Source organism: Amorphotheca resinae, assembly GCF_003019875.1.
Source record: "Amorphotheca resinae ATCC 22711 unplaced genomic scaffold M430scaffold_1, whole genome shotgun sequence".
Taxonomy (NCBI): Eukaryota; Fungi; Ascomycota; class Leotiomycetes; order Helotiales; family Amorphothecaceae; genus Amorphotheca; species Amorphotheca resinae.
The window spans coordinates 2916777-2939870 of record NW_020194471.1 but is presented as its reverse complement, the minus strand read 5'-3'; the positions used below and the strand labels follow the sequence as shown (position 1 = coordinate 2939870).

The 23094-nt window shown below is 51.3% G+C and overlaps 11 protein-coding genes across 11 annotated transcripts; 5 read left to right on the top strand and 6 right to left on the bottom strand.

Moving 5' to 3' along the window:
* Positions 1-320: 320 nt before the first annotated feature.
* M430DRAFT_15282 (hypothetical protein) lies at positions 321-2227 on the top strand (the record flags this gene model as incomplete). The annotated part of the gene is made up of 2 exons (XM_024863214.1): positions 321-406; positions 463-2227. The coding sequence occupies 2 exons, from the start codon at positions 321-323 to the stop codon at positions 2225-2227; spliced, it is 1851 nt and encodes a 616-aa protein (XP_024725573.1).
* Positions 2228-2879: 652 nt separating this feature from the next.
* M430DRAFT_91976 (hypothetical protein) lies at positions 2880-3191 on the bottom strand (the record flags this gene model as incomplete). The annotated part of the gene is made up of 2 exons (XM_024869689.1): positions 2880-2926; positions 3008-3191. The coding sequence occupies 2 exons, from the start codon at positions 3189-3191 to the stop codon at positions 2880-2882; spliced, it is 231 nt and encodes a 76-aa protein (XP_024725572.1).
* Positions 3192-3453: 262 nt separating this feature from the next.
* M430DRAFT_113432 (hypothetical protein) lies at positions 3454-5215 on the top strand. The gene is made up of 4 exons (XM_024861511.1): positions 3454-3633; positions 3726-3836; positions 3887-4602; positions 4651-5215. Exons 1-4 carry the CDS (start codon positions 3492-3494, stop codon positions 5080-5082), a joined length of 1401 nt encoding a protein of 466 aa, XP_024725571.1. The 5' UTR covers positions 3454-3491; the 3' UTR covers positions 5083-5215.
* Positions 5216-6072: 857 nt separating this feature from the next.
* Positions 6073-7696, bottom strand: M430DRAFT_75077 (hypothetical protein; the record flags this gene model as incomplete). The annotated part of the gene is made up of 5 exons (XM_024869549.1): positions 6073-6984; positions 7032-7327; positions 7374-7469; positions 7520-7599; positions 7671-7696. Coding segments are annotated over 5 exons (1410 nt in total), but the record flags the coding sequence as incomplete, so codon positions are not given.
* A 759-nt stretch (positions 7697-8455) lies between these two features.
* M430DRAFT_94174 (hypothetical protein) lies at positions 8456-8887 on the top strand (the record flags this gene model as incomplete). The annotated part of the gene is made up of 2 exons (XM_024869820.1): positions 8456-8480; positions 8535-8887. 2 exons carry the CDS (start codon positions 8456-8458, stop codon positions 8885-8887), a joined length of 378 nt encoding a protein of 125 aa, XP_024725569.1.
* Positions 8888-9477: 590 nt separating this feature from the next.
* Positions 9478-10409, bottom strand: M430DRAFT_72651 (hypothetical protein; the record flags this gene model as incomplete). The annotated part of the gene is made up of 3 exons (XM_024869527.1): positions 9478-9652; positions 9701-9803; positions 9869-10409. Coding segments are annotated over 3 exons (819 nt in total), but the record flags the coding sequence as incomplete, so codon positions are not given.
* A 1465-nt stretch (positions 10410-11874) lies between these two features.
* Positions 11875-13342, top strand: M430DRAFT_162325 (hypothetical protein). Its single transcript, XM_024863424.1, has 2 exons — positions 11875-12397; positions 12466-13342. The coding sequence occupies exons 1-2, from the start codon at positions 11960-11962 to the stop codon at positions 13066-13068; spliced, it is 1041 nt and encodes a 346-aa protein (XP_024725567.1). The 5' UTR covers positions 11875-11959; the 3' UTR covers positions 13069-13342.
* A 273-nt stretch (positions 13343-13615) lies between these two features.
* Positions 13616-14815, bottom strand: M430DRAFT_15275 (hypothetical protein; the record flags this gene model as incomplete). Its single annotated transcript, XM_024863213.1, has 1 exon — positions 13616-14815. The coding sequence occupies one exon, from the start codon at positions 14813-14815 to the stop codon at positions 13616-13618; it is 1200 nt and encodes a 399-aa protein (XP_024725566.1).
* A 1042-nt stretch (positions 14816-15857) lies between these two features.
* On the bottom strand, positions 15858-18475 carry M430DRAFT_38735 (hypothetical protein). The gene is made up of 4 exons (XM_024867275.1): positions 17557-18475; positions 17083-17373; positions 16781-17028; positions 15858-16730 (listed from the first exon to the last, which is right to left on the bottom strand). Exons 1-4 carry the CDS (start codon positions 18168-18170, stop codon positions 16066-16068), a joined length of 1818 nt encoding a protein of 605 aa, XP_024725565.1. The 5' UTR covers positions 18171-18475; the 3' UTR covers positions 15858-16065.
* Positions 18476-18630: 155 nt separating this feature from the next.
* Positions 18631-21014, top strand: M430DRAFT_132166 (hypothetical protein; the record flags this gene model as incomplete). The annotated part of the gene is made up of 5 exons (XM_024862234.1): positions 18631-18810; positions 18967-19101; positions 19273-20046; positions 20095-20375; positions 20424-21014. Exons 2-5 carry the CDS (start codon positions 19098-19100, stop codon positions 21012-21014), a joined length of 1650 nt encoding a protein of 549 aa, XP_024725564.1. The 5' UTR covers positions 18631-18810; positions 18967-19097.
* A 648-nt stretch (positions 21015-21662) lies between these two features.
* On the bottom strand, positions 21663-23002 carry M430DRAFT_47099 (hypothetical protein; the record flags this gene model as incomplete). Its single annotated transcript, XM_024867900.1, has 2 exons — positions 21663-21759; positions 21810-23002. The coding sequence occupies 2 exons, from the start codon at positions 23000-23002 to the stop codon at positions 21663-21665; spliced, it is 1290 nt and encodes a 429-aa protein (XP_024725563.1).
* Positions 23003-23094: the final 92 nt, after the last annotated feature.

Here is a 23094-nt window from a genome sequence, read left to right as displayed (position 1 = left end):
ACAGTGTCCTCGGCTATTGTGGCTCAATGAGCAATGCCCCCCATTCTTACGGCAGTACAGTATGAGTGGCTCAATATGATTGGGCAATATATTCTTCAATCCCCTAAGTGATCGTCAATTCAGACCTGGCCTTCATCCACGACCTCCCTCGTGCCTGAAATCATCGTTGACGTCCTTACCGACTTTTGATTCTCTTTCTCCCCCTCAGATTTAATAATTATATTGCCGGGTATGAATACAAGTGTACAATGAAAGCCTTCTCCATGCCTTTCACGATCTTTCCTTCTTGTCTCCAAGTTTGGGCATCTTAATACTGCATCATGAGGGAGAATGGCCAGTCCATCTCCGAATCCAGAGCTCGGAGGGCCTCGGCCCCAAAGTCGAAGAATGGCTGTCTTACTTGCAAGTAAGTCTCCATCACCATGAGGAGTCGCGATGGTTGTGCCAACAAGACTCTTCTAGGCTTCGTCGGGTGAAATGTGACGAGACGAGACCAAAATGCAATACTTGCAGTAAATCTCGGCGTCAGTGCCAGTGGAAACCGCCCCCCGACGAATCCAAGAAAATATTGGATATCGTCTCGCAAAGGAGCTCTCAGCTCCGTCAGCTTCGCCCCTCGCAGGCGCTACCTTTCATAGATGAGAGAGAGGTCTATTACTTCTGGGCTTATCGAGACGAGGTCGCTTCGGAGCTGGCCGGCGTCATCAAGACGTCGCCTTGGACGTATACAATACTCCAAGAAGCTCACACGGAACCGTTCGTGCTTCGCTCGATCGTAGCTCTCGGGGCGCTCTACAAGTCCTTCAAAGTAACACGCGCTGCCTCTGTCTACCCGGTCTCCATGCGGGAGGTCGCCCTAGACATATCAGCCAAGCATCGCGAGTTTGCTCTCGCGGCGTACGACAAAGCCCTGAAAGGAATGCAGAGACTAGCTTCGGCGAATCCTCCAGGCTCAGCACCTTCGTTGAGGAAAGTCATGATAGCTTGTCTCCTAGTCTTCTGCCTTGAGCACTTTCTAGACTCGCCAAATACGTCTACGATGCAGGGCGAAGAAGGCTACCTGCTCCTGCGCCGATTGGAGTCGCGAAAGCCCCACCGCGCAGCCGGGATTGCGTCTCCGGACGTGAATGTTGTTGAGGATGAGATCTTCCATGAATTTACTAGATTGGATCTGCGGTACGCCATGTTCTGGGGAAACCGCACCCTCGGTGTTCATGCCGTACGGAGGCATGATGGTTCTGAGACGATTAAGAATATGCCGGCTCGGTTTGGCAGCCTGGAAGAGGCCAGGTTGTATCAGCAACTACTCATGAGGCGGACCTTTCATCTTATTGGTGAAGCATACGTTCGCATCATCTCTGCAAAGGTCGAGTCCGGACCTGCAGAAATAGCAGACACTCCAGGTGAACTCGTAGATCCATGTAGTCTACCAACGATGTTATTCGCAGACCGCGATGCATATCTAAATGACCTGAGAAGATGGCACAAGGCATTCCAACCAATTTTCGTAACGTTGATAACATCCAAGGACCCAGCGACCACAATTGCGGCGGCATTGCTTAGGGCGCAAGCTCTAGGTGCTGAAATAGGCCTCGCGGGCGCCTTCTTCACAGAAGAATGTGACCACGACGTATTCCTCCCTGAAGCAAGAGAGATAGTCTCACTTGCAGCACTCATCGATAAGGAGACCGCTCGGCTACAGCCAAATGGCCAACAGATATTCAACTATCTGCCCGGGCTGCACCAGCCCCTCCACGATGTAATTGCCTTCTGTCGAGACAAAAAGGTTCGCCAAGCAGCACTTCCTATCTTTGCTTCCCAGGCGCTCCGCAGTCCGACAGATCACATGGCCAAGCTGGTAACGAGAGTCAAGTACCTAGCGGAACTTGAGGAGAAGAGCAGAAATGAAGATGGGAAGATACCCGAGAGTGCAAGATTTCGCATCATATGGGTTCTGCACCACTACGGCGACGTGCCCCGCGGTCTCACGGTCATCTATGCGCGCCGGATTGGATATCCGCTCGGAAGAGGGTATCCGGCAAAGCGAGAATGGAAACGTAGGACCTTCACTGCGGACGAGGCCAGCAGTATGACTTTTGGAGAAGATCCAGGGTACCAGCCGTTTCCGGCTTGTCTGAGCACCAAGCCTTTCGTCAAACCTCTGTCCGTGAAGTGGCAGGAGGTTTTCGACGAGTTACGACAAAGGAGACATGTAATAGACGCCTGAATACGGTGGATGTAGGAATTGTAAAACTAATATCTGGGATAGAGACATGAAATGATAAATAATCCATACCTTATTCCATATCAAGTCTGATATCCGCCTCAAGTCACGTAAGTGCTTAAACAATGCTTCAAATAACATGGCCCCTGTTCTTCCCTCATTCGCACCACACTTCTCGTCAAAACCGCGCCCTCATACCTACTGAACCTTCAGTGGATGCATACTTGTATGCACTATTGTAACAAAAGAGAACAATCGTGGGATTAGACGAAACCCCCACACTCGTAAGGACTCGGACCTACCAACTTTAAGAATCATGCATACTGCCCTTCTCTCCGGTACCCCTCAGTCAGGTCGGTACTTCGGGTCGCGCCACACCTGAACAAGCTCTTCCTCAAGAGGGGCTCGAGCAGGAGTCCCTTAGACCATTCGATGACCGGTTCGAGATGGCCAAGCTCATCTCGCTCTCCTACGCTGATTCTCCAGGTCCCCTGCTCCCACTCCCAAGTTGCGTATCACTAGAAAGACCGAGTCACATTGGTTAAGAAGACAACCCCTTAGTATATCTTCCATTGTCAAGACGCCGCCTTATGTACAACAGGGCCACCATCTGTCCCCAAGTTACCCCCCCCAACATGCCACCACTACCAGGCCCTTACTCGTCATCATATCCAGATAGTTGTTTTCTAGGACCGGTGGGTACTGCAGCAACACAAAACGGATTAGCCATTGCCCCTCTCATCAAAGCTCTGCTTGGCAACACGCGGTTCGCGGCGGACGTACTTGGGTATGTGAGAGGAATCTCGGGTCTCTTTGGGTCGCCTAACCGCGCTCTGATGCCAGGCACTGTGACGACCATGACAGGGCCTATGGACCCGACGACGATGGACCAGAAAATCGCGGGCTTCTCGAGGGAAGCCCAGTGAAGGTATCGCAGGGGCTGCGAGAAAAATCGAGGAGTGGACATTGTTTATCTGCAGACCCAGAGTCAGTTAGCATGGCCTCCCAGCTTCGAGAGCCAACCGCCGCTTACTCAATTGACCGGGCGTGACACCTCGCCGAATCTCTCTTGTATCAAGTTGTGCGATTGTCGTAGCTCTCTCGGGATCCAATCCGGACGTCGATGTTGAAATCCGCCCTGGAGCTCGGACCACTGCGTCACGTGCCGATACCCGACCCTGCAAGGTGTGGGCATGGCATACGTTTCCTAAAGCCTCTCGAGACGCGGCAACTCGAACAGCGCGGAATCGACAACACGACAACGACAATGAGGTGGTTATTTTCTCTGCTGTTGCTGGGCCTGCTCGCTGTCGTCGAGGCCGCGAGCTCCAGTGGGAAAAAATTGTTGGTGGTGGTGGAGGAATTGGCAGATAAGTCCAAATACTCAAAGTATCTTGGGGATCTCGAAGGTAGCCCTCTCTTTCCGGCTCTCTTTTCCCTATTTTCTTACTTTTATTTTATGGTAATGGACCATGTCAGACTAACCTCTGTTTAATTTTAGGAAGAGGATTTGATCTCACATTCGAATCACCGAAGAGCGAGAAAGTTGGGCTGTTTGAGTTGGGCGAGAGAGCTTACGACCATCTATTAATCCTCCCTCCAAAGTCCAAAGGTAGAACCCACAAGCTTTTGCAATCAGGGCCCCAGTCTGACTTGTTGTAGGGCTTGGGCCACAGTTGACTCCAAAACTCCTCCTGGATTTCATCAACGCTGGTGGAAACATCCTCCTCACACTCTCTGCATCCAACCCCACCCCATCCGCCCTCGTATCACTCCTCCTCGAGCTTGACATCCATCTTCCTACCGATCGCAATGCGCTCGTTGTTGACCACTTCAACTACGATACATTGAGCGCCCCTGAGAAACACGACGTTGTTCTCATCCCGCGCCCAGATGCTCTCCGACCAGATGTCAAGAACTTCTTCGGGGGAGATGGCAAGAGTTCAGAGCTCATCGCCTTCCCGCGGGGCGTGGGACAGACGTTGGGAAATAATAGCCCATTGCTGACTCCTATCCTCCGAGCTCCGAGAACGGCATACTCATACAACCCCAAGGACGAGGTTGAGGGCGTTGATGATCCTTTTGCGGTCGGCCCGCAATTGTCCCTGGTCTCTACCATGCAGGCGAGGAACTCAGCACGCTTCACCATCATTGGATCTGCGGAGATGCTGGAGGATACGTGGTTTGATGCGAAAGTGAAAAGCAGTGCGGGGCAAGAGGTCAAAACAGCGAACCGAGCCTTCGCAAAGGAGGTTACTGGCTGGACCTTCCACGAGATTGGTGTTTTGAAGGTCGAGAAAATCGAGCACTATCTCCATGAAGGGGGTGTCAAGAGCAACATCACCAACCCCAAGATTTATCGAGTCAAGAACGATGTGGTGAGTATCCTCTGAAGATCTTGTCATACACACGGCTAACATCCCCAGACATACGAGATCGAACTCTCGGAATACTCCTGGGATCACTGGGCGCCCTTCGTCCCCGTGACCGGCGACGCAATCCAGCTTGAATTCTCCATGCTCTCGCCCTTCCACCGCCTACCGCTCGTCCCCTCCACGACGACGACCAACTCCACCATCTACACCACGACCTTCAAGCTCCCCGACCAACACGGCATCTTCAACTTCAAAGTCAACTACAAGCGGCCCTTCCTCTCTAACATCGAAGAGAAGAACACCGTCACCGTCCGCCACTTCGCCCACAACGAGTGGCCCCGCAGCTGGGCTATCAGCGGCGCCTGGCCGTGGATCGCCGGCATCGCCACCACTGTCACTGGCTGGCTGGCCTTCGTCGCGCTGTGGCTGTGGAGTAAACCTGTCCCCGGGAAGCAGGTGGCGAGCGGGAAGAAGGCGCAATAAGATATATTATGCCGTTGACTTGTGTGTATTGTATGATTAAAAGAACAAAAGATTATTAAATGGTGTATAGGGTATTAGAGATATCTACATTGCATCGTTATTTATACCTATATATTGATTCCTTTGAGCTGATAATGACGATGATAGTAGTATGTGGAATGTGATTCATTGTGCAAACGGGAATTGATCTTATATGCACTTCTTTCTACTACCCCTTATCTTATACCGCGTAAGGTAGGTAGGTAGGTAAGGTAAGATCTAAAAAAGGGGGACGGGATCAGGAAACCAACCGACCGGCCTCATGACAAGGTACCTCGAGCCTTTTCTCATCCTGATCTCCAATCCTCCCTTGTGATCCCGTCAAGCATTGAAGAGGCCGAGTGTTCTTCTATTAGGGTATCGTATCATATTTATCGTCACTGAAAACAAAGACATATATACCTATAATACACTCCATCCATACATACTATATTCAAACAATAGTCCCTTTCGCACATCCAATCTAAATCTCAGTCTCAATCAATCAATTCATCTTCTCCCCTTCTTCTTCTTAGCCGAACCCCCGCCATCGTCTGAACTCGTCGTTATACTCGCCACCGTCTCGACGCCCTGCACGACGCCGCCGACGGCTTTTCCGGCCCCGAGACTGATCCCTCGCGCGCCTCGGCCGTCGAAGCTGATAGTGCTCCCCAGGCTACCGCTCCGCCCGCCGCGGGGCGATGATGGGTTCCGATACCCGTTGGTCTCACTCGGTGGCTGGACCGCTCGGGCGTGTGTGGGCGAGGTTGGCGAGGGGCTTTCCGGGGAGCCGTCAAACTCACCCTGTATTCTTGCCCGCTTCCTGGGACCCTGGTGGGGGGAGGTCACAATACTCTTCGGCGAGACCAAGGCTTCGGTCTCGCTTCCAGATGGCAAACTTGCACCTTCGGTATAGCCTCCTAGGAGTTCTCTGCCCCCGTCTTCACTCGTGTACTGGCGAATAAGGGGCCTGCTCCTTGCAGCACTAATGGAGGCGTGCCGAGCAGTGCGATATCGCTCATATTCCTCTTTCGAGTGTTGAGCATCGCAGAAGGATTTCAGGGCATCAAAGACGTGCGGGAAGACTAGGGTATCAACTTCTCGCGCCCAAAGAAAGTCGAGGTGTTCATAATGGGGAATCTCAGTTGCGACCGTATGCGAGGGGAGTTCTTTCAGCATGACGTTGATATCGACTAAGGAGTCACTACCGCCATAGACGAGGACAATGGGCGTCTTGATATTCCTGGTCGGGAACTTGGCGACTTTTGTATATTTGTTCACAATGTTTAGAGAGATCACCGGCTGGACGTCGTCGTCGTACATTTGGAAGCTCTTATTTCGAATAATCTGGAACCAGTGTACGACACTTTTGGTACTCGTAAAGGAATATAGGTGGGCATAAGCCGCTAGTTTTTGGCTCATGGATATGTTGCGGGCTGTCCAACCGAAGAGGAATGAAAGGCCCATGTCGATAAGGCGGACGAAGATTGGGGGGTAGAGAATCGACTGCCACATAGTGGCTGAGCTGAGGATGGATCGTCGACCGAAAAGGAGGAACAGAAATTGAGGGGAAGCCTTCGTTAGAGCATCAACTATGCCGTTGGAGAGACCGGCTGGTGACATGGCCGGCGCAAGGGCAATGAAGACGTTGATCTTATCATTAAGCTTGGGATGCACGGCCAATGCGGCAAATGCCTGAGCTGTGCCCTGGGAGAATCCAATATATGATAGTGATGGCGCAGCTGTGGTTTCCAGGATGTAATGGATGCTATCCGGGATGTCATAGAATGCAAACTCATCGATGGAAAAATCCCAGAATGGAATATCCGTCGGGGAATGGTGGGTGGATTTCTTGGAGTATTTGTTCCCGCGGTTGTTACCAAGCTTGACGGCATCAGTAGAGCACATGAGAATCATATCAAAGTACTGACCCAGACATCGTATCCCATTTCCACCAATCTGAAAGGCAGACACCTCTCCTCGTCCGTCAGACATACCCACACCTCACTATTCATGAGGAGCCCATGGTGCATATAGACAACGTTCTTCCTGATACTATCAGGTCCATTATTGACCTTCTGGTCGTCCTCCCCTTTCCTCCAAGCTAGCCGATGCAGCGCGAGCATGTAGCCATCCCCCGTCTGCATGACATGTTCCTCGGCGTAGTAACCGTACAAGGCGCACAAGTCAACGAAGTCGGAAGCATCACGAATCGAGCTGGAGATAGCTATACGAATTAGCAGCTGACATTTACATCCCCAGAGAGACTTTACTCGTCTTCTTCGCCTCCTGCTTCCTGGAGGCAGCGGTTGTGAATCGGTTGAACAATCCCCTAGACGCGCGATAGCAGAGGCGAATTATCGTTGCAGCTGCCGAAACGTTAGATAGCATCATGAAGACATGGGCCCTTTGAACGTACGCAATGCAAGCGTGAGAATCCTGATAATTGCTTCCAACCCGACGAGACAGAAGGAGCCCACCAGGGCTACATACTCGCTCCTACTCAAATCTTAGCTCTGATTGCCCATTCATAGACCAATGGATTTCCGGGATTATGCGGGTCAACTTACACATTTAAACGTCCAAGAAAAGGAATGTACGGCATCGTATTGAAGTCCTGGGTTGCGCATATACAGTTGAGGAGGGATAGGATATATGTATAATTGCGCCAATCGAGGAGGTCAGAGCTGCGCAAGAGGCGAGTAGGTTCAAGAAGGTCCTTTGAAATGCGAAAACTACCTGTAGAATTCCCCAGTATCAGCTTCTATCAATCATCGTCGCCGTCGTTGTCGCTGTCGTCGCCGCCGTCCAATGTTTCGAAGAAGATGTTGGACAAGAGCGTACCTTCAACCCCCGATGATATCACATGTCAACCATCTCAACACATCCAACATCCCAGAAATATATGTATGTATAGATATCCTGATGCGCCCTGATGGGTCAGAACGGGACAGGGAAATTGGAAAAGAATGTTTTACGCACAATGTCACTCAATTGCTGTGATTGAAAACAAATTGATCACATAGACGTCAAGAAATTATAATAACGTTGCCTTCTGACACCTTGTACCCCCTGGTCGTAATTATCACGTGCCAAGCTCCACGACCGCGATGGACGGCATCGCGTGGTCCCTGAGCGAAATCCCGACGAGATCGATTATTTGACTTTACATACAGTGACTGCGGCACCCTCAACACCAGAACCGATCGTCTCCCTCTCCTGCTCCGCCTGCAGTTCTTAAGTGCAGAAAAGCATTGGGGCATTGACTCGCATCTCATCTTTGTTCTCCAATCCACGGAGTACTGGAAGCTGACCGACCCGCCATCCGGCCAGGAAGTGAACAGAAGCTATCGAGATGCCCAGCTCCTGCAAAGACATCCGTAACCCCTCCCTTCCCCTTCTTATAGCCCACCCCGCTGATCCCCCACTCCCAGGCGCCGCCCTGGCGCAATGCCTGCAAGAATCCGAATGCATAATGGTATACCGCAACAAGCCGTCCGATTGCCTACGACCGCCGCTCGTCGACACCCTGCCGACCAAGTGCCAGCAGCTGAAGAAAGGCTACGGCGAGTGCAAGCGCGGCATGGTCGATATGCGCAAGCGCTTCCGTGGAAACCAGCCCATCGCCCTCAATAAACAGGATGGTGGTGCCCCGCCCCCCTCGGGCCACATGCTGTATGCTGGCCGCCCGGCGTTCGAGAGCACAGCCAAGGAGACGAGCGGTGATGAGCCGGAAGAGAGGGATTGGCGGGAGATCGAGAATGAAAAGTATAGGAAGGGTTTATGAGAAGGCGTGTAGGGGGGGAGCGGGGAGAGCTGTATATTAGGCTTGTACGTCAGGGTGGTGGCTTTGGGAAAGCGTGCTGCATTGGGAGGCGTCTGGGTGCCGCGGAGAGCGACTCTCTGCTCTTGTACAGTATCACGGGAACATAGAATATGTGAGTTCACGGATAACCCTTGGCTTGGCTTTACTCGATGAGGTTTTGATGTTAGGGATGCAAGCATTTCTGTGTTTAGACACAAAATCCATTTGGGCTTAGCAAGTCCATGACCAAGTCAGGCAAGATTCAAGATCAAGTAGGCGCCAGTATAGGCTCTTTGGAGTCAAGGGTATTGAGTGCAAATTGTTGGGGTTAAAGTCAGGTGGATTGGGCTCGTTATATTCTGCATCTTGCGCTTACTCATGAGGAAGGACATGTTCCCTCCAGGCCTGTGCATCATGGATAATCCCCAGACCTGGCCTTTGGATCACCGGCAGATCAGAATGTGAATAGAAGCCCACGAAGGTTGGTATACTCCCTGAAGCCAAAGACTGCCTCGCAGCTCCAGCTTAACATATCCGCAGACGACACCTTACCCCTCCCTGCTCTCGTCAATCTGATACATCAGATCCGATCGCATTGAGTATTTGACGCCGGAGACCACATCATCTCCTGAATGCAGCAGGTCCCGATGTTGGAAGATGAGGACCCTACCTGCCTTGGGGTCGACATCTAGTCTACGTTTCCTGTCCTTTGAATAGAATGTGGTGGCTCCTCCACGAAGTGGTGCACTTGCGGAGGAGGTCTTGCCCGTCACCTTTCCCATCCAGTCTGATGACACAGGGATCCCAATGCCTTGTGCGGAGTCATTGAGGTAGAGGTGCAGCGTGTAGAAGGAGCGCTGCTTCTCATCCAGCGTCTGATAAGCGGAATCACAGTGAGCTTTTCCGGGCGAATTAGCAACTAGCTCCTGATAAAAGAGGGCAATCTAGATTCATTTAATGTACCTCTAAAGAATTGACCCTTTCCATACTTCAAGAACCGCAGCCGCTCATTCACTCCCTGCTCGGTGACAACCCACCTCTGGTCTTTCGTTATGGCCCGGTCTCCCAGTACAGGACGGTAAGACTCTCCATTGAGTACGGAGAGATAATCCTTGATGCCCTGCCCCTGCAACACACGCTCCCACACCCTTTTGGCGAGCACCTTCTCATCCCATATAATCCTGTCAGAATTCCTGTAATCCTGCATAAGGATCTCCTGTCCCATGCCAGCGTTGATCATCGCCGGTCTCCACCCATTATTAGGCACTCCGCCATCGTCATGATGGGCGCCAGCTGACAGTTCGGCCATATGGATCAGCTGGTCACATTCTTCCCGAGAGAGAACATTATCCAGGACCACTGCGTAGAGGTCCTTGTATTCTGGCAGCGTGGTCTTCCCAAAGTCGATCCGCTCCGTCTTGATCACGGAGGGGTCTGGGAGCGGTGCCAGGAAGCTTTCCGGGATATGGACGGGAAGGGATATGTAGGACGTTTGAACAGGTTGCCCAACTTTGATTGAAGGGTCCTGAGAGGCAAGCTTCCGCTGCTGTCGGAGGAATGATAGTGGCATCGTGAAGGAGGACGGGCGGGAAGAGAAGTATGAGCGGTTGCGAGCCGTTTGAGATTTGACTCGACGGTCAACTCGATTACTTATATGAAGGAGAGGAAGAGAGGAAGAGAGGGAGAGAGGGAGAGAGAAAGAAAAATGAAAAGCTTGGGGCAGTGAAGTTTGAGGCTGTGGATAATCTTACATGCACAGGTAAGGCTAAGCGTGAAGGGGGCTGCTGCCTGTTGCTTGGTACAACAAGGCTTTGGTATTCGGGCCTGTGGCTTTGGAAGAACAACAAACTGGCCAAGGTCAAAGGACCAGATGCGAAGATTCAGACTCTGCTGATTCTCCTCCCCATTGAACTCAAGATTTGGTCCCAATGGGGAACGAGGAGGGTTGCTGAGACGGGGAAGCGGGGTGTGTGGTTGGGATATCATATGTGTTCTTTATCGCTTGATTGCTTGATTATTGCTCGACTGGAGGGAAAACTTCCCCACAGACCTACCTTTTCCCAGGTGAAGCTGTACGAGACAGGTTATGCGCAGACAGTCAATATGATTGCTTTGGAACGACTTAAACGTTGAGTCTGGAGAGCTCTAAGATGAAAATAGGGTAAAATAAGCCTTGGAGAAGTTCGGCAGGCTGTGATATGCGAGTACGACGAGCCAATCATGAAGCGCAGGATCCGACAGCCGCCGTCGGGGGATCGGAGACCGCGCTGACGCAAGTTTCACCAGGATGACTAACAGGGCGAAGATTCAATCTTGCCGTTTCGGGGAGATAACTCGATGCGGAAGGCTGTTCGTTATTCTACACTACGGGCAAGACAGTATTCTCTATAACGTTCCTTCTACATGTGTGTATATGTTTCTGGTCTTTATATATACTCAATCTCTCTTCTTTTTTTTTTTTTTGCCTCTTTTCTTCTCCTCTTTCTTTTTCTTTTTCTCCTCCATTTATGTCCATTTTATTTTCCATTTCATTCTTCATCTTCTCGTCTCTCCCCTGCCAGACGAGAGGCTCCCCTCGAATACGAAGACCGGGCTGGGCCAAGCCGGGGGCTCGGGGAGACTTAACGCCGACTGCCCCCAGGTCCCATCGTCCCCATCGTCCCACTTCCCGTCCCTCGACAGCAACGGACGGTCCACTCCAGGGCAAACCTCTCCATCATGCCCACCTTCTCGTTTTCTTCCTCGCTGCAGCATTTCTTCCTCTCTTTCTCACCTGTCTTTCGTTTGTCTTATTCGTCGTTGTCTTACTGTTCTTCTTCTGATTCTTCTTTTTCTATATAAACGTCCAAGCTTCCCCTTCGATATACAGTTCATGGTCGTGTAGTCCGACCGTCACTGCATGAAGAGTACATAATACATATTATATACCTATATCTACATATACATATACAAGGGAGGGCGAGAGAGAGAGAGAGAAAGACAGACCACCGGCAAAGGCGAGGCCGAGGCTACGAAGATCAATTCTTCAAGCATCCCCCTCAATCCGCCTTCACGATGACCTCTTCACTCACCTCTGCCCTGAGCCTTCTGGCGCGCGGCCACCACCACGATCTCTCTCAGTGCACCATAGACACCTGCCCCATCGACAGCTCCTACTACTACTACCGCGTGTCCCTGGCCGCCAACGCCACCTTTATCGCCCTCTTCAGCATCTCCCTGATCGCCTACGTCCTCACCTATGCCCTCACTCGCCGCGCCGCCGCCTTCTCCTTCGCCATGGTCTGCGGCGTCATTCTCGAGGTGCTAGGCTACGCTGGGCGTCTGGCCAGCTGGCACAACCAGTGGAGCCAGACGGGCTTCCTCATGCAGATTGTGTGTCTTACCATTGCCCCCGCCTTCATGTCCGGCGGCATCTACCTGTGTTTGCGGCGGATCGTGTATGCATTTGGGCCCGAGAACTCGCGGATCAAGCCCGAGGCGTATACGAGAATTGTAAGTTCACTTCTTTCTCTGTTCTTCGTCTTCTCATGTTGAATGGGGACGGCTAAACAATGGTTCAGTTCATCCCCTGCGATATCCTTTCCCTCCTCCTGCAAGCAGCGGGCGGCGGTCTCGCGTCCTCCGAGTCGACCGCCAACAAATCCCCTGATACAGGCGACAACATCATGGTCGCAGGGCTCGCCTTCCAGGTGCTAACACTCCTCATCTTCATGCTCCTGTGCGCCGACTTCGCCCTGCGGACCTACCAGCGCTACAAGGCCCTGGGCGAGTCCGCCTTCGACCAGAACCCCCTCTTCGTCACGCTGCGCGAGGGCTGGCGCTTCCGTGGCTTCCTGTGCGCCCTCGCCCTGGCCACCATCTGCATCTTCTGGCGGAGCGTGTACCGTGTCGCGGAACTGGCCGAGGGCTGGTCGGGGAATCTGATCCGTCACCAGTGGTTGTTCGTCGGGTTTGAGGGCGTCATGGTCATTGTCGCTTGCTTCGCCCTGAATGCCTTTAACCCGGCCTTCACGATCCAGGAGGCCATGACGGGTCTGGGTGGCTTGGGCAGCAAGAAGAAGATGCGGAAGCAGGAGATGGAGAGGGAGAGGGGAGAGAAGCTTGAAGGGGCCGTCGCGGCGAGGAGCGCAAGTGGGAGCGCGAGTGATAATGAGGGGCGGTGAACTTCCTGCCGGTCTTTAGAGGGAGGGAGGAGATGATGGATAATGATATGATATATATAGACTTTTTTGCAGCGGATATCACTGCTCACCACATAAACCTTAACTTCAATAGGTAGACTGCCAAGTCTTCCTTCTTCAACATATCCACTAATGATACATCGCCTCCAAATAATCACCACTGCCTCTCGACTTTCTCTATCAACATTTCCACAACCAAGGACTGGTTCTCAGATCCTCAAAGGATGGAACTCCTCATACCCGCCCAAGGACACTCCTCAGCAACGTCCGGGGTTCGTTCCGTTGATCACGATCACGGCTCGACATCAGCGGGATCCCAGGCATATGGGCCATCTGCGGGAGTGGGCGTGCAGGCGGAAGAACTCGTGGATTTGATACCACGCAAATATTCTCCACCCTCTTTGATTTGGCACCATGCAACGTATCCTCCGTCCTCTTCGAATCCCGTTTCTTTTGTTAGGGGGGTGGTTCTTTGTTTTGCGCCGCTCGGCGATGATCTACATTTCCCATCTTCTTTCCGTGCCCCCTCTCAAGCAGGCGCGCAGAATATCTTCGGATACTGACTCTTTGGTAGCACCGTAAACAGAAACATGAAGACCCATGTATAGCCCACAGTCTTACTCACCGTGCTATTGACCTTATACCCCTTGGTAATTTTCGAGAATGCCGCCATGGCCGCTGTCTCCACTAAGATGCCAAAGAAGTTCGAGACGTAGAAGCGGATCTCTTCGCGGTCGCCACACGTGTAGCCCAGCTGTCTGATCGTAATCGCGTGCACGAATCCGGACATGGCGAAGACGTAGAGGTTGATGAAGAGCTTGCCGATGAAACTACTGCGTGGGAGCCGCAGAATGTTCTTGCTGATCCAGATCCCGTACGAGGTATAGCTACGGTATATGAGGCGGTGCCAGAATTTGGCCCAGAAGTTGCGGATGGAAGTCGCTTCTCGGATGTCACCGAAGAGGGGCGGCCAGTCTTCAGGTTTGTCGAATCCGCTCCCGACGAAGATGATGGAGAGGAAATCGTGGATGGTGGTATAGAGACACATCGAGGACCATATGAAATAGGTCACTATCCAGACACGGATAAGGGTTTCGCGGAGGGTAACGGATGTGAGACGTCGAAAGTATGTTTCTTTCGTGGGAAGGAAATCCAGTGCGTCGAGACCATTGAAGTACTGCGGAAAGACTTCCGCGATGATATGAGAATACACCTTATCGATGACTAGAGTGAGGACGAGCGAGATAAGGCGGTCGCGGACAAAGATAGCTCGGGTTGAACGAAGCATGGTTCTGTATTTCTTTGACGGATCCCTAGAATATTCTTCTTCGCGCTGCTCATTAGGGGTGTCAGAGGTAACGCCCGACTTCGAGGCCCCTTTGATATCCGGCGCTTGTCGGTGGGTACCAAGCCAACGGGCGTTAAACATCATTCTGAACCCTGCCACCCAGTCGACAGTGGTGCCCGCCTTCTTGGGCAGAACGTACTTCTCGACACATAACACACATGTCATGTGGGAGATATAGATGATAAGGAACATAGCGAAGATTTCGCTTCCCCACAGCCCAAAGCTGGCATCGGATATTGTGCGAAAAGAGAGAATGGCGAAGGAGATGATGCCCACTAAGAAAATTGGGCGATAGGCCTGTGGTGAGTTGAGAGCTACGATGCCAATGATCATCGACACCGAATAGTAGGCAAACATTGAAAGATAATCCATGGGCTCCATACTTGCATCGGAAAGCAAGAGGCCGAGAAGATGCGAATGAGAGGGATTGAGATGGGTGGGGAAGGTGACTCAACGGATGAGAGAAGAGAGAATAACTTGAACGACTGAGGATGGATACTCGACGAAGGGGTTTGGCAGTTGGACGGGCGATGGAATGGCTCAATGATGGATGAATTCGACGATGGACGAAGAAGACGGATTGAAAGAGAATGATGCTTGAGGATGGTAGAAAAGATCGAGAGGATCGAGAGGATCAAAAAAAAGTCTTCAACACAACTATATGTACCCGAACCTCGAAGTTTTGAGAGTATGTTGTTGTCATTCAACAGCGAGGAATTGGTACCTTGGTCCTCTCCATCCTACTCCTACTCATCCATCACACTCCGGTAGCAGCCTTCTCTCGACCGTCGCACGCACTCTTGTCGCCTGGGCAGAGGCTCATGTCCGGGAGGAAACATTCGAGCCTCCTCCTGTTCCTGCTCATCCTCGGACGGACGAGAGAACAGCAGTGTTTTGACAAGAGGAATAAGAGCCAAGATCCCCAACGAATTGTGAAAGGTTTGTGCATCCTGCGCTAAGGCATCCAGATTCATCCTTTCTTGAGTCCGGATCCTCTTCGAGAGACAGAGACGGTTGTTGAACAGGATTTCAAGGCGTTCATAATCCTACTATTCCTTCCGTGCATTATTCTGATGCTTTGCACAACGTGAGGAGTAGCCATAGAGATGGGGACAAGCATTCATTGGGTCGCTCAGATCCATCATCCCAGAGTGGCGCATTCGCAAGCAATCTTCCATTTCGCAAGGGAGTGTTGAGGCTGGTGGTGTTCCTGATCCTGTTCGCTTATCTAATCTCCACACTCTAACCCAGTCTAGGATAAAGTGTTGGCTTACCTAAGGCAGCTCAGGTACCGAGGCAGAACTGTACCTGGCATCCCGACCTGGGAGCCAATCGTCACATACCCGTAAGTTCCTAGGTACTGTACAGTACTGTACCTTGGTATATACAGCAACAGCCTAGATCCGCAGCTGTTTAGATGCTTCTGGAATGCGCAAGGCTAGGAGTATCCGTTCTATCCAGAAAAATCCCCCCGTTGCAATTGATCATTGATTATCTAAAGCCTATTAAGAAGGGTATAGATATATAGAGGTATCATAAGATGATTTCCCATGGCGCCCCATTCTCCAGTCAGCCTGCCAATGCAACTCCACCGTGTCAGTACTTCTCAGTCAAGAACGCTCCTTAAAATGTCACGTAAACTCCTTTTGCCACTTAACCAATTGCCTCGTCAGAACATCCATCATCTCTAGGCACGACAAGTCTTTGAACTCTTTCGCTGGAGTTGCATCTCCTGCTTCGCCTTGCTTCGCCTCTTCCTCTTTGCCTCCATTGTCGTGTATCGACGGCATGCCCTCGCGATGAAGGCCCTCGGCAAGTTCATGCATCATCATCTTTTCTGCCGTCTTCTCACCACTCGGCAATGGTTCGTCGCCGCCGGCCATTTCTAATTGCGTTCTGGAGATGAAATCGAGGATGGCTGCCACGCGTTTCTTCATGTCTGTCATGGTGATTTTGCTATTCCCACTACCCTTCGATTTTCCGTGTTTGACCTCGTGTGCCGGACCCTTGTGGTTAGAGAGTGTGTTATTATCATCACCTCGAGGCACATCTCTGGATTGAGAACGGGCCGGAGACTGATTATCGCTATCTTGGAGATCCTTCGTATATTGATTCTTTCCTAGCTTTCCCTTTCGAGCATTCGGCGGCCTGCCGCCCTTTTTGTGCGACACAGGAGGTGGATTCGGCGGAGGAGTATCAGGCGTTGCAACTTGAGACGATGGGGGATCGAGGGGTTGAGCAGCTACTTCTGTAGTTTTGGCTTCCGGTGGTGGTAATTCCTCTGCAGGATCCGAATCTAGAAGTGGTGTAAGTAGGCATCGATTTATAGATATGCTTGAAACTCACCATCAACTCTTCGACGCTCTGCGCGTCCTTCCCGTTTCTTCTTAGCCTCTTGTCTTGATCTTTCCCTCTCTTCTCTCAATTCTTTCTCTCTATGGTTCTTTGCGGCAGCTCCTCTTATCTTCTTGGCACCATTATTTCGTGCATTGGCACCATCATCGGAATCCGCCTGGGAAGTCAATTGACTTCGTTCGTGGGATGGCGAAGGAGAAGCAGACATGGTTCGTTGTCTCTTTGAGCCTTCAGGCTTTCTGTATGAAGACGTTAGTCAGGGCAGGTATTTGATGAGACCAAGATCTACGTACTCTTCACTATCGCTACGGCCTCGTTTGGCTCGGCGTGTTCCGCCATCGGTGCTCTCGCCACTTTTCTCTCCTTTACTAGCTTCTATAGCTCGTCGTAACTGCTCTTCTTCGTCGTATGCTGCGTCCCTACTATTCATGGTTGACCGTCGCTTTGCGCTTTGGACGCTCGACGATGGACGGCCGTTTTTACTACCTCGTGGGGATCGTGTGCCATCTTTGGAGAAGGATGCGGCTCGAGATGTAGTTCGCGACACGCCTTGGTAAATAGGAAGATAATGAGAATATCGTTGCCTGCGTTCCATAATGTTAGCGATTGCAGAAAATATCAATGTAAGAGTGTGCTTGTCATCAACTTCTGTGCGCTCTGGAGCCGCCAGCCTTGTGAGACTGTACCTGCGCCACGGTCTCGCGTCGGCGCTGGTCAGAGGCAATGGCATGTAAATCAGTGCGGAATTAATAGGAGAAAATACATACCCATTTGGAGCCGTATAGATTTTGTGTAAATCTTTACGGCATTCCTCGCAGAAGTATTCCTCGGGGCTTGTATCTTCGTTCATGATTCCGACACAACCGCCGTGTTGCCACACTTTGCAGACGTCGCATTGCAGGAAGAAGCCAGCCAGGTCCTCAGTAACATCTGCTGGGTTGAGTACATTCTCTTCAATGCCTTCTTTTATCCCAAGCTTGGTGTCTTCATCGCCAAGTGGTGGGGGGCCCGGGTATTCTTCATGGCCACAGATGCACCGAACGGCCTCATCATCCTCTGCCCCGTCCTCTGCCTCTGCGCCATTTTCCATCTCAATCTGAGATGTTTGTGCTTTTGAAGCTTTGTCCCGTTCGTCACCTCGACCCCGTTTTCGTCGTGTCTGCATGGTGTCCTCGGGGACCGACGTGATTGTGTCGTCTGGAGGCTCGGAAGACAGTGAACCAGAAGGCGTTGACTTTCGCGGCGATTCTGTTTTTTGATGAGTTCGAGTAGGCCTATCGCCGCGACTAGAGGAATTCGAAGACGTAGAGGAATGATGCGAAGAGGATTGTAGAGGTTGGCTGGCGCGAGCAGCCCTCGATGAGCGCCGGGCAGTATCCATTATGGTAAAGCCCAATTCGTGTCGTAGGAATCGTTCTTGCGCTTTCAGGTCGCACGAGCCGACTTTCTCCCCGTGTTCGACGTGCGGCAGACTGGTAGTTGTCGGATTGAAGTCGAAGTTTGCCTCGAGGCAGGAGGGAAGCTCGATCGGGCGGATCGTGCAACGGGCCCAAAGAAAGAAGAGGGCGTTGAGAAATTGACTTTCTCAAAATTGGCAATGGCTAGAGAGACCTGAAGGGTACCGCGACCTGTGAGCGAAAGACTGGAGAGTTCTGGCTGATCATGACGGCGTGAAGGGAGGATTTGATTCACAAGAAACCAAGAAGGGCCTCCACTCTTCTCGGAGAGCTTCTCTACGGCGTACGCGCGAATTGGCCCCGCTTGATTTGCATCACGTGACCATTGCCAGCGATGCTAACGCTATCGGGGACACACTGAATAAACCACCATTACCACTCCAACCTCAAAGCCACCACACAGGGATCCAACTTTGTTGCCATTGCATCCAACGACATCCGATATCCTCTTCTTAATTTGATTTGCCTTTCTTTGCCTTGCCTTGCACCCTACCCAACTGTGTGATCGCTGACTGCCGGGATAGACTGCTCAGCGCTTTCTTGGGTGCTGAGCAATCAACGCAGGTAAGATTTGCCCTTCTGGTCGAACCCTCAAACGCTTGAAGGAGGACATCCTTTGATCAGGGGTTCTCCTACAAGAACAGGAAGAGGAAGAGGAGCATGATAAACAAAGCACATCTGGACTTCGCGGAACCCTGGCTGATTTCTCCTGAACGATAGGGGACCATTGGGAAAGCAACTTCAAAACCTTCAACTGCACACTCGAAACGGTTCTCCACTATCAATATCCACAGGAATTGTGAGGTGTATTAGGGATCTCTTGGGGGCTCATTGCCGTGCCTCTGTCAGTAATGGGTATGCCAGTCCTCGTCTACCTGCTTGGGTCATTCTGTCCGCCACCTCTGAAACATGACTGGTCCATGATCAGGGCTGTATTCAGAACCATCCTCTACATATATATACATACCGGCCTTCCATGTTAATCCCAGGGCATTGGCTAACCTGATGCGTTTGAATTCTGTCTAGGCTACTCCCCCGAATCACCACGAGACATGTCTTCTCCAGACGCCATATCCCCTTATCCGGACCGGCCTATTCGACCGTTACCCAAAAGACCTCTCCGGGAACGCATTTCTCCGGATGTTGCCCAGTCAATAAAGTACCCTCCCGCACCTAAAACGACAACTCCGTTGTTCTATTATGGATACAACCTTCGAGAAGATGCTGGGGCGGATGGCGTTGCAGAGTCGCAGCATCCAACGGAGCGCAAACGTGTAGATGAGACTGAACGAAACTACATATCAAGACGGAATGGGAATGTTTTAGATAGTGACGAGGATGAGCAGGCTTTCCGGAGTAGGATATATTCCAGGCCTTCTGCAGATACCGCTGGCCGATCCTACCGATATGTTCAAAAGCCAGACTCCAAACACCCGGATCCACAACCCCCAGCTTCTACTACGTCGTCGGTTGATGGGTATGATTCCTTCGAAAATACTAATAACAAGAAGAAGCGGAAGATACCCACTCCCGGGGACTCCAATCTTAATGGGGTCCATCTGTCCAGTGATCTGGCCAGTATGGGGATATCTGGGCCGGAAGATCTAATTGAAGAGGTCAGTAATGGGGTGGGATCATATCATAGTCCAGGATCCGGTCAGGGTATCTCTGGTCCTGGGAGGGGAAGGTATGGCCGCATTCGAAATGGCAGAAGCCCTCTGAGAACCCTATCAGACGGTACAAGTAATTGGGGCAATGGACGTTCGTCCAAACAACGACAGTCTCAGTGGTCATCGGCCAGTAAGTTTTGTGTAAAGTTTGAGACAACTTCTTGCTAACAACTCCAAGGCGAAAGTTCTGGTATAATATCGGAGTCAATCGCAACCGCCAACGCAGAGAAATTTCCCATCACACCGTCAAGGGGCCAAGAGAATATCAGCATTCTACAGCAGCAAGCATCTAAGAAATCGAGCCCGGCTTCAACGCAGTTCACCTTCACTTGCGACTCTCAAGTTCCCGGCACAGTCCCGTGGCCTGGGCCGACTAGTTTGACGAACATGCATATGAGTCCAACTAGGACAGTCACACATGGAACTCAAACTAGCCCAAGCATCCCCACCAATCTTAGTGTACCTGCTGTAGTTGCTCAAGCTAAGCAGGGTCTTGCCGCATCACAGACCGGACCGAATCTGCAAAAGCAGACCGCAGCTCAGACTGCCCCGCCCAAAAAGACTCGTCGTCGAACAGGCAAAGAATACCTCATTGCTGCTCGTCAACGCCGTGAACAGCAAAAGTGGAGAAATGATCACCACCCCATTCCAAAGGAGGACCAATGGACGTGCGAGTTCTGCGAGTATGAGCAGATCTTCGGCACTCCACCTGTTGCTCTGATCAAGCAATATGAAATAAAGGATAGACATGCGAGGAAACAAGAGGCAGAAAGACGCAGATTGCTGGAAAAAGCGAAGATGAAAGGGAGGAAGGGAAAGAAAGGAAGCAAGGCCACTGCGAAGGCAAATTCTGCCACACAAGACAGACAGGCGCACCAGACCCAGCAGCCTGCCTCGATGAATCATAGCCAAAGCCAAAGCCAAGGCACGCAGAGCGAGGAGTATTATGAGGATGAATACGATGACGAATATGCTCAAGATGAACCCCCACCATGTCCAACCGGGCCACGCACAGCACAGAAATTCGAACCCGTACATTCGGATCTTGGAAAGACAGTTAGTCATGGAGTCGCTAGTGGTGTTGTTCCGGAGTCTTGAGGCTCGTGACAAGGACCGAAATTCAGTTCGATTTGCGCTTCCGGCAAGCAGGTTCAGCATGCGAGCGAGGATAGTCCGGGCGAGAGGCTTCCACGATCTCTGTTGGGATTTCAGCCTCTCCCTGTCCACTCCCATTGTCCAGCAGCTTCACTTCTCCAAACATTTTCTTTGTGTTCTTCAGATTATTCGACATAGCATAGAGCGTTGAATAAGCATATGCGGCGCACCACCCTATCACCTACCCTTCGTTGTACCCCCTTTTGTCACTCCCCTCTTAAGGATTGCATACGGTTTGGTAGCTAGACTTAGTCAAGCGTGGTGTTCTCTCGGGTCTGAAAGCTATCGGCGTGTGGATGGCTGCTTGGGAATTACCTGGCTTGTACGTAACATTCGAGATTAGCTAGCTTCTGGATCATGAATGCATCTTCAACCAAAGACTCTAGAGCTGTGACTTCCGGTCAATTCCTTGACTTGTCTTAATCTCAACACCATCACGCGGTGGAGCTCTAAGCCTTCTGGAATACTTGAAATTCAAGTGAGTCTATTTCAATGATCAAATGAAGGTTTAGCCCCCACTCATCACCTTAGTATCTATTCGCAATACAGCGATACATAAAGAGTTGGTACATGGTACTTGTGACATTATTCTCATGACGAATAACTACTATACTCCTTATTGAAAGCCCTGCCCAAAACCATGCGCCTCACTTCACTTGTGCCAGCCCCTATCTCATAGAGCTTAGCGCTGTATCAAGTTAGCAAAGACCACCAAATGCACCTTTCCTAGAAACTTACTCTCTCAATAACCTCGAGGCCGGCATCTCCTCAACATACCCCATACCGCCAAGTAATTGTATGCAATCCAACGCACATTCTGTCGCTCTTTCTGCGGCGTAGAGTATGGCGCCAGCGCAGTCTTGCGTACGGATTTGGCCAATCTCATCCACCTTTCTCGCCGTATCATACGTGTATGATCTTGAGGCCTGCAGTTTTGTGTACATATCCGCAAGCTTTCCTTGAATAAGCTGGTTGTGTGCAATTGGGATCCCGAACTGCTTTCTCTGGTGCGTGAAGGGAAGAGCAACATCTAAAGCCGCCTGCATGATTCCCAGTGGACCAGCACTTAGAACCAAGCGCTCAATATCTAATCCCTCCATCAAAACCTTGACTCCTCGATTAATTTCACCGAGAACATTCTCCTTGGGAACAAACACTCCATCGAAGACCAATTCTCCGGTGTTACTCCCCCGCATACCCATCTTGTCGAGTTTTCTGGCACAGCTGAATCCCTCAAATTCCTTTTGAACAATAAATGCAGTAATCCCTTTGGAACCCTTATCTGGTTCTGTCTTCGCATAAACCACAATGAAGTCGGCATCTGGTCCGTTGGTTATCCACATCTTAGTTCCGTTGAGGATGTAGCCACCATCAACTGCCTTCGCCGTGGTCCTCATACTAACAACATCACTCCCCGCTCCACTCTCAGACATAGCCAAGGCACCAATCTTCGTCCCCGCAATCAGTCCCGGTAGAAATCTCCGTTTCTGCTCCGGACTGCCGTTCAGTTGAAGCTGGTTGACGCATAGCTGGGAATGCGCAGCGTAACTAAGGCCAATTGAGCCCGATGCTCTACTTATCTCCTCCATAACCACGCAATGTGCTTGATATCCCATGCCCAGCCCACCAACATCTTCATCGGCCGTTATACCTAAGAACCCAGCATCTCCTAGTTTCTGCCACATCTCGTTGGGGAAGGAATTGGACTTGTCTGTCCCTGCTGCCACTTCCTCTGTTATTTCGCGGCGGGTGAATTCCTGGACTCGTTCGCGCAGTTCTGATAGTTCTTCCGAAGTGGGGGGCACAAAGCCTTTGGGGTGTTTGGAGGAGGCATTTCGACGTTGGAAAGCTGATAAGGGAACCCGGGCTTCGAAACCGAGGCGGAGAACTGGCCGAGTTGCAAGTGATCGAAGGCTCCTCGCCGCAGCCATTATGCCGGAAATACTGTTGAAGCCAAAACCAGTGATCTCTTGGAAGTAGATGAGATTAAATTTGGAGTGTCAAAAGAAGGCTTTTTGCAGGC